Source organism: Heloderma suspectum, chromosome 6 (genome assembly GCF_057233095.1).
Source record: "Heloderma suspectum isolate Gila_16-S chromosome 6, 16-S_ref, whole genome shotgun sequence".
Classification (NCBI taxonomy): domain Eukaryota; kingdom Metazoa; phylum Chordata; class Lepidosauria; order Squamata; family Helodermatidae; genus Heloderma; species Heloderma suspectum.
In genome coordinates, this window is record NC_139463.1 from 129,079,827 (window position 1) to 129,088,548 (window position 8,722).

At 64.1% G+C, this 8,722-nt stretch overlaps 1 protein-coding gene across 2 annotated transcripts; it reads left to right on the plus strand.

The window, feature by feature from the left end:
- Window positions 1-583: 583 nt before the first annotated feature.
- Window positions 584-8,722, plus strand: PCOLCE (procollagen C-endopeptidase enhancer). 2 transcript variants are annotated; one of them, XM_084806874.1, is made up of 10 exons: window positions 584-715; window positions 1,832-1,940; window positions 2,777-3,038; window positions 4,169-4,249; window positions 5,558-5,682; window positions 5,847-5,983; window positions 6,154-6,455; window positions 6,768-6,839; window positions 7,064-7,234; window positions 8,286-8,722. In XM_084806874.1, the coding sequence occupies exons 1-10, from the start codon at window positions 618-620 to the stop codon at window positions 8,441-8,443; spliced, it is 1,515 nt and encodes a 504-aa protein (XP_084663000.1). In that variant the 5' UTR covers window positions 584-617; the 3' UTR covers window positions 8,444-8,722. The 2 variants fall into 2 exon arrangements, with proteins under 2 accessions (XP_084663000.1, XP_084662999.1); XM_084806873.1 differs by lacking the exon at window positions 4,169-4,249.

Consider the following 8,722-nt stretch of genomic DNA (forward strand, 5'->3'; position numbering starts at 1 on the left):
CGGGGCCGCCCCCGCTCCTCCGCTCCGGGGCCCTCCGCGGGCTCCCGCGGCGGGGGCCCTGCCCAGCAGCCCGCTCCCCACGCAGGAGGCGACCGGGACGGCCGCGGGACCCCACCTGCCGCCTCGCCCCGGCCGACGCTTCCGCTCCCCGCGCCGCTGCTCGGGAAAGCCCCGCCCCGGCCGCGCGCCCCCGCGTGCTCGGACGGGCCCGCCTCCTGCCCGGGCGCGGAGCTTCGCCGGCGCGCACAGCAGCCCGGGCCCGGGCGGGCGGGGCGCCCGGAGCGGGCCCCGGACGGAGCGGAGCACGGCGCGCGGGGAGCGGCGGCGGAGGCACTCTGCACGTGCCTGGCGGCGCTCTGTCCCGCCGTCTGCCTTCCTCTCCCTGCAGCCGGCCGCTCCCGCGCCGTCCTGCCCGCGGCGGGGGCCTCGCTGGCGGGCGGCCCGGCCCGGCCCCTGGGCGGCCCGCCCCTCCGCCGCCGCCCGGCTCCGGCCCGCCCCGTTTGCTCTTAAGCCGCGGAGCGGAGCGGCCGCGCCTCCTTCGCCGCCCGCCCCAGGCTCGCGCCCGCCCCACCCAGGCTTCTCCGGCCCCAGCCAGGAAGCGCCCGGAGGCGACGAGGATGGAGCCCGCTCTCCTCCCGGCGCTGCTGCTGCTCGCGCTGCTGCGGCCAAGCGGAGCCCAGGGCCCCTCGGCCGCCCCCGCCACCAACCACACCAGGTAACCCGCACGCCGCCCCCGCGCTCCCCCGCTTCTCCGACGCCCCGGCGAGGCGAGGATCGCTGCCGGATCAGGCCGCCCCCCGCCCAGAGCTGCCCCCATGGCTCCACGGACCCGCCTCCTCTTCTCTCGCCCGCCCGCCGCCGGTCTGCTCCTCCGGCCGCTTCCGGGTGTGGCCCTTGGCCGGCGTTGCCCGGGCCCCCCGCACGCCCCAGTCCTGCTCCGGCCAGGCGGGCCCGCTGACGGCTGCCAGGGCTGCCCGCGTCGGTGCGGGGGGGGGGTGGGGCTGTGGCAGGCCAGCCTTGGCGTGCCACAGCCACAGCGGCTCCAGCACATCTGGAAGACTTCAGCGAGAGCCGCTGCCAGGAGCTGGGATGAGCCAAGCAGATTCCCTGAATTCTTGGCCAGGGGTAACAAGAGCTACTGTGAGCGGGGGGCTCTTGATGGGGGCAGCGGGGTGTCAGAGGCACTTCTCTGGCCGCAAAGGGGTCAGTGCCTGGGTCCGTCTGGCCCAGCGGGGCTCCCCTGGGGTTCGGGCCGGAGGCTTTCCTGGGCTTGCCTGGAAGTGCCTCTGGGGACGGGGCGCCTGGCCTGCTGCTGCCACTCTGCCGTTGGGCCACCCCCCAAGATGGGGGGGGGCTGCCTGACACTGACCTTGGCGCACCTGAGAGCACCAGAAGAGCAGCGCCGGATCAGAGCCGAGGGGCCTGTCCAGGCATGGCCAGCCAGCGCCCCATGGGAGCCCACATGGAGGGCCACCGTGCCCCTGTCCTTGGGCTGGGCTGCACCTCCTGCCCTTCCCAACCAGGGATGATGGGCGTTGCAGTGCCACACCCGGAGGGCGAGCAGCTTGGGGAAAGGCGGCTGTACAGCCTTCCTGGGTAGCCGCCGTCGGGAGCCTTCCCTTCCGGCATCACTCGGCCCCGGACTTCCTGTCCAGGCTCCCCACAGTCCTTGCGACTCAGCTCTCTGGCATCTCCCCGGAGCACAGTGTGCGGCACACCGCTTCCACAGGGCCCCCTGCTGCATGTTCAGCTGCGGCCTTGAGGCCCTCAGACCGCTTGGCCCCTCCAGAGTTCCCTGCTGCCTCATCTCTCTGCATCACTCCCTCCGCAGGCCTGTCTTCTTGTGTGGGGGTGACTATACCGGAGACACAGGGTACATTGCCAGCGAGGGCTTCCCGGACCACTACCCGCCGAGCAAGAAATGCTCCTGGACCATCACGGTAACTGCTGGTTTTTGCAGGAGTCTCGAGAGGTGCTGGGGTTTTAAGTCTCCCACCCCAAGATGCGTTTTTTATTTATCATATAAATTATGCCTTCCTCCCTGAAAGGATTTCAGGGCAGTGTACACAAAACGACCGCAAAACACTACAAGGTGATACAATAAAACCAACCTGAAATTTAGACATTAAAATGTTGAGAGGCACGCAGCTATTTCAGTTGACTAAGAAGGTGCAAACTTAATGTAAAAATACAAATTTTTGGAAGCTTGCTTTAAAATGCCTGTGCAAATCAAAAGGTTTCCACCTGGCACTGCCAAGAACCTAGGATTGGCACCCGGCCAGCCTCCCACAGGTGGGCATTCTGCAGTTGGAGCACCACCACAGAGAAGGCCTCTGGTGCAGATGTCAGAGCATCCCTGACAAATGGCTGTCCAGCCTCGTCTTGGAGGCCTTCAAGACGAGGCTGGACAGCCATCTGTCAGGGATGCTCTGACCTGGATTCCTGCATTGAGCAGGGGGTTGGACTCGATGGCCTTGTAGGCCCCTTCCAGCCCTACTGTTCTATGATTCTATGTCAAGTGGACTTCTCTGCAAGGGGATGATGAACCTGGTTTGGTTTTTTTACCAAGTGAAGTGGGGGCAGGTGAAAGTCAGGGTTTGCAAGGGAGAGGGGATCCCTCGGCAATGTGTGGGAGTAAATGCCAGTCCCGTTTTTTCAGGTGCATTGTCCAATTCTCTCCTGTGTCTCCAGCCCGTCACCCCTGCTGCTGATCTCTTGCTCATGCCCTCCCACCTGTCCGTCCCCGCAGCCCCTGACTTTCTGTCTGTGCCACCAGGTGCCAGAAGGCCAGGTGGTCATGTTGTCCTTCAGGGTCTTTGACCTGGAGCCGGATCCCGTTTGCCGCTATGACTACCTGGACGTGTACAACGGGCACGCGGCCGTGGAGGCCCAGCGCTTGGGCCGCTTCTGTGGTACCTTCCGCCCAGGCGCCATCCTCTCCACCAGCAACCAGATGCTGCTGCAGCTGGTGTCAGATGAAGGCACCGGCGGGAGGGGTTTCCTCGTGTGGTTCAGCGGCGGCCTCCCTCACGTCGACGGTAAGGGGCCTGCGGCTGGAGGCCCTGGAATCCTTTTTCCTGGGCAATAGCACTTCTTCTAGGCGGCCATTTTACCCACAGTGCTTCTGGCAGGTGACCCATGATTGTTTCAGCTACCTGTGACCCCCTGCCAAGGACAGGGGGGATGCTGGGGAAACCTACTCATGGCTGGGGATGCCTCTCCATCAAACCTAACTTGCCTTTGATTTTCCGGAATTGGGTGTTGGCTAACTTTGAATTTTGCGGGTGCAGAGGCCTTTGACGGGTTGACTTGGCTTCCAGGTGTCTGGAAACAGCCAGTGATGGGCCCTGGTGGGGCTGGATCGCAAGTGGGTATGGAAGGGGGCCTCCCCCACCCTGGCGCCTTCCAGGTAGGTTGGGGGGCAGCCCCACCATCCCAGCCTGTAGGGCCCTGGGGGCAGCAGCCTGATGCATCTGGAAGCCCCCAGGGCAGGGGAGGCTGATGAGTGACAGCTAAGCTGATGAGTGGCCAATGGCTGGGGGGGCGGGGGGAGGCCGAGCCTCTCGGCCCACTTTGTGTGGGGATGCATGGGGGAATTTCTGGGCTGGAATGTGTGGCGTCCGAGAGTGTTGCTTGGAGGCCTCCTGTCAAGGAGGCGGCCTCAGGCCTCGAATAGAAGGACTCCTGGTGCAGGATGCAGAGAGGGACCGCCTCACACGAAGGAAGCGGCTGCCCCTCAGGGCTGGAGAGGCGGTGGGGGGATCCGTGGACGCTCTTAGCCCTGGGTCCTCCCCGAGCAGCAGCCCGTGGCACTAGCAGCCTCGCTGTCCGGAGGAGGGGCCGTTTCCCCTGCCCTGCCTTTCTCATCCTTGGCCTTCTCGATCCAGCAGAGTCGAGGCGCAGCGCCGGGACAGGAGACGCGCCATTGTTAAGTGCATGTGCAAAGCGTTTGATTAAAACCTCCACTCCACAGCCCAGCTCTCTAGGGGGTGTGAAGTGTCATGGGGGGAGAGCGCCCATTGATTAACCAGGTGCTGTGTTCCTGCCCTCCCCCAAGTGCCAAGAGCAAGGGGGAGGGGGTGTTTGCATGCAAGTATGCACCTCGCCCTCCCCCTCTCATGCCCTCCCCCCGCCGGTCCCAATCCCAACGTACAGGACCTTTTTCTAGGGCGCCCAAAGGGACGGCGGAAATGGGGTGCCCATCATATAGGCTCCTGGGGGTTCTGGGAGCCATGGGACTATTGGGATGGTGAGTATGAGACTGGGGACCCCCGCTTTCCCAGCTGCAGCCGCAGTGCCTCCTGGGGAGTCTAAAGGGATGGCCTGGACTTGGCTTTGCTTCTCTGGAGGGGTGACCCTGCCTGAAGCGAGGAGCGGGTGCTGCTGCTAGAAGCGATGGGCCAAAGGGGAACAGAAAGCTCTGCACGTGGGAGGGGTCGCCCCCACGCCTGCAAATCGGCCTTTGCTCCCCAAGCCGAGCCTTCCTCCACCCCCCATCCGCCCAGCTGGACTTGGTGCAGGACTTTTCATTCCCTCTCCGTTCCCGGTTCCTCTGCAACCGGTCATTAGCCAGAGTTCTGTGGTCTCCAAAATTGCTGTGTTGCTGTTCTGCTCCCCTTGGGCGGGGGGCTCCCTCTGCCCAGCCGCTCACCCCCTGGGCTGTTTGCAGAGCAAACAAGATTTTAGACCATCCGACGCCGGCCCAGCCTCGCTCCCCTCCCGGCTTTGCTGTAGCTGTGCTCTTGGGGCTTCCATCCTGGCCAGCCCCCCCGCCCCCGGCTGGCTGAGCACGCAGCGGCCTGGTCCATGGAGCCTTAGTTAGGGGGCTGCTTGGCTTGAGCACTCCTCCCGGTGGGAAGAGACGCTGGCATGCAAGAAGGCACGGGAGCGCGAGTTGCGCACCTGTGCCATGGAGCGGGGCCGTGCCTGCCTGAGGGCGTGCAGAGGGCTTGCGCATGGGCATGTGGCAGCAGCGCCGATGGGCTGGCAGGCGTGGGTGGGCATGTCTGGGGGGTTTCTTCTCCCCGGGTGTGGAAGAAATGGTGGCTGGAGCACCTTTTGCATGCGAGCGCAATGCATCCCCCAGGGTTGTGCCTGTGGGTGTGCTTGCTGTGGGGAGCCAGGGTCCCTGGGCTGCCTCACGGGGGGTGGGTCACGGGCACCCTCACTTCTGCCTGCACAGATTTCTGCGCAGGGAGGTTTCCCATGGGAAACACTTCCACGTGCTGGTGCCAGGCCTTGTGCACCTGGGTTGTTGCGCCACACCTTCAGAAGCTTGCGCCCACAGCGCGGAGTTCTCTTGCACACCTGTCCAGCCCTCTGCCCCACGGCCAGGGTGGCTTGTGAGGGGAGAAAGAGGCACCTGGCCGCTTCCAGCCCCTTCCCCCCAGCCCTTTCCCTGGCACAGAGGGGCTGTGCCTGGCACACTCTCCCCAACACAGCACTTTGCTCAGGGGACAAGGCCGCTAGCTGCCGCCCGCCTGTGGCGTGGGGGCGCCTCCTCCCTCCTTGGCCTGGGCACCTTGCTGAGCCCTTGGCTGTGGCCTCTCTCTTGCAGAGCACCAGTTCTGTGGGGGGAAACTCGAGAAGCCCCAGGGTGCCCTCAAGACCCCCAACTGGCCCGAGAGCGACTATCCGCCCGGCATCAGCTGCTCCTGGCATATCATTGCCCCGACCGACAAGGTAGTGTTGCCAGGGGAGGGTCTGGAGCCCCCTGCCGCTCCTCCTGAGCCTCCTTTTGCCAGGAGGCTCCCGCCCAGCACCTCCTGCTTTCGAAGGGTGGATGGGTGACCAGAGGCGCAGAGCGGCGCTGGGCGTGAGTCTGACCCACCTTCCCCCTGGCCTAGGTGATCGCGCTGACCTTTGGGAAGTTTGATGTGGAGCCCGACACGTACTGCCGCTACGACTACGTGGCCGTTTTCAACGGGGGCAACCGGGACGACTCGCGGCGCATCGGCAAGTTCTGCGGAGACGAGTCGCCCAGGTACGGCGGAGCTCTTCCGTGTGCCAAGCGCCCCACCTGGTCTCCTTCACGCCAGTTCTGAAATGGCGCCAGGCTTAGGCTGGCGCGACGTGCAGCCCGGGGGTGCGCTCCCAGACTCGCCCTGGGGAAGTCCCTTGGCTCACCTCAGCTCACCTTCTCCCACCCCGCAGCCTGGTCTACTCAGACGGGAACGAACTGCTGGTCCAGTTTGTCTCAGATCTCAGCGTGACAGCCGACGGCTTCTCTGCCTCTTACGTGGTGAAGGACCGCAACGAGCTGGTGGACCAGACGAGCCCCCAGCCCACCGGCCCCATCTTCCCAGGCTCCAAGCCGGTGCAGCCAGGCAGGAAACCCGTCGTACCAAAGCCCAGGCCCGCCGGCAAGCCAGCCAGCCCTGCCAAGCCAGCCCCAGTCCCCAAACCGACACCAAAGCCTCTTCCCAGTGCCGAGAGGCCCACAGCCAGTAGCACAGGTAAGAGAGTCCAGCGAAAGCAGTCAGCGGGGGTGGAGGGAATGTGTTGGGGCTAGTGGGAGCTTCACCTTGGCCACCAGGCTCTCTGTCCTGGGATTTGTCCTGAATGCCAGAGTGATCGAGTGGTTGCTTCCAGGTGAAGTGGAGAGAGTGCTCCGAGCATGTGTAAAGTTCTGTTCCCTAGGATTTGGAGGCTAAGCCTTCCTAGCCTCCTCTTCTTAGCAACGGGGCGGGGGCGGGGGAGAGAACTGTGCTTTTTGTTTGACCTGAGGTTTGTCCTGACAGCCCCCCCCCCACTTTCTTTTTCTCCAGATGAGACTATGTGCCCACAACGTTGTCGCCGGACAGGAACCCTCCAGAGCAATTTTTGCAGCAGCGATTTTGGTGAGCCGCCTGGGAGACGTTCTGCCAGGAAGGTGGCGGAGGGACTGAACTGATGGATGGGGTGGCGGGCGCAACTCTGCCACACACACACAGATGCGCCCAGATCGGCTCTAGAAACCAGACTGGGCGGCACCTGAGAAGCAGAGCCGTGGCGGGGGGGAGTTCAGAGAACTGGAAGGGGCCTGAAAGGTCACTGGGCCCTCCCTCCAACGCCTTGCTTGCAGTGATCACGGGCATGGTGAAGGCTGTCGTGCGAGGGGCTGGGAACAGAGTTGCTGCCACGGTGACGCTCGTGAACACGTACAAGGCTGGAGCCTTGGGCCTCCCTGCAGCAGGACCCGGGGCCACCATCCGCCTGGACGTGCCCTGCAGGCAGTGCCCCATCATCAAGAAAGGTGAGAGCCCTCTGTGGGCCCCAGAGCCCCAAGTGTCTCGTGCTCACCCCCACGGGTCCTTCCGGTGCATCACCTGCGGGTGGGGCTGATGCTCCTCCTCTCGAAATGACAGGCTCCCCCCGTTTTTTGCTAAAGCATCACCTCAAATGCACCCCAAGCAATGCTGGAGCACTGCACAAACTGGGCGGGGGGCAGCGATGTTCCTGTCGGGCCCCCTTCCCCAACCTGGCACTCTCCAGACGTGTTGGACTGCACCTCCCATCATCCCCAGCCAACATGGCCAGTGACTGCTGTAGGGTTTGAAGTGGCCAAGATGGCCGAGCCCAGAAATATTGGGCTCTCCCCTCCCTCACCCCAGAAAGAAGGAGCAGCAGGAATGGGCCGGGGCCGTGTGCAGGGAAGGGGCTCTGATGAGGGTGGGAGAGTTTGGCGGCCAGGAAGAGGCACGGGGCCAGTTGGTTACCCCAGCGCAAGTGCATGTGGGGGGGGGGGTGTTTGACAAGCAGGGCGGGGCCACTTTCAGGGGGGCATCGTTCTTCGGGCCAGGCGAGAGGTGGTGCATGTTCTGCCCTAGAACGAGGGAGGCCTGAGCAAGGGGAGGGGAGGAAGCGCCTGAGCATGTGTAGAGTCCACAGGGCCAGGTCAGCTTCAGCCGGCCCTTGCCAGAGGGGAAAGCATGCCACCTGAGGGCTGGATCCTGCATCCTTCGCAGCAGCCTCCCCCGTCCCAATGCTCCCCAGGGACGTTGGGCTGCAACTCCCATTATCCCAGCTGGCTGTAGACGATGGGAGTTGTAGTTCAATGTGGCTGGAGAGCACCCATGCTCTGTGGCACAGCCAAGGACTCCAGGCATGTCCAGTGGCACCTGGGCCAGCCAGAGGGGGCCTTTCCCTTGCCACGCCTGGCATTCAGGAGTAGCCCCCCAGCCATGTTTAGGCCCCAAGCCTCCCCTGATCTCTCCAAGCAGAGCCCTGGAGCGACCCCTTCCTTGCCCTCCCCCAGGGCCCCTGGCTGCCTCTCAACTGGCCCTCCCTTCCCTCTTCCTGTACAGGTGCCGAGTACGTCTTCATGGGCAAGGTGGATGCGGGCGGCGCAGGGCAGCTGCCCCCCAACAGCTTCGTGGTGCCCTTCCGACAGCAGCAGCACCAGATCCTCACCAACTTCAGCAAACGGCCTTGTGCCGCACCTGCTGCCAGGAACAGGACCTGAACCTGCCTGGGGAGGGGTGGTTATGGGGGGAGCCTCCCAGCCCACTTCCCTGCTTGTTTACGGACAGAGCTCCGCGTGATGCCTCATCTGGCCATGGCGTTGGCATGCATCCAGCACCCACAGAAAGCCCGGTCTGGCTCCACGTGACCAATAACGGGTGGGGGGAATGTAGTTTGTGGATGCCCCGTGCTCATGTTTGTGTGACTTTGAGCATTTACACACGTCTTTGCATGCTTGTTCACATCCGTTCAGTTCTCTTAAAGGTATTTTTACACACAC

Bases quoted from the DNA above. Each gene is read 5' to 3' on its own strand.
- PCOLCE (XM_084806874.1), top strand. From the start codon at position 618: ATGGAGCCCGCTCTCCTCCCGGCGCTGCTGCTGCTCGCGCTGCTGCGG. The intron at 5,683-5,846 runs GTAGTGTTGCCA...CCCCTGGCCTAG, and splicing joins TCATTGCCCCGACCGACAAG to GTGATCGCGCTGACCTTTGG. The intron at 7,235-8,285 runs GTGAGAGCCCTC...CTTCCTGTACAG, and splicing joins GTGCCCCATCATCAAGAAAG to GTGCCGAGTACGTCTTCATG.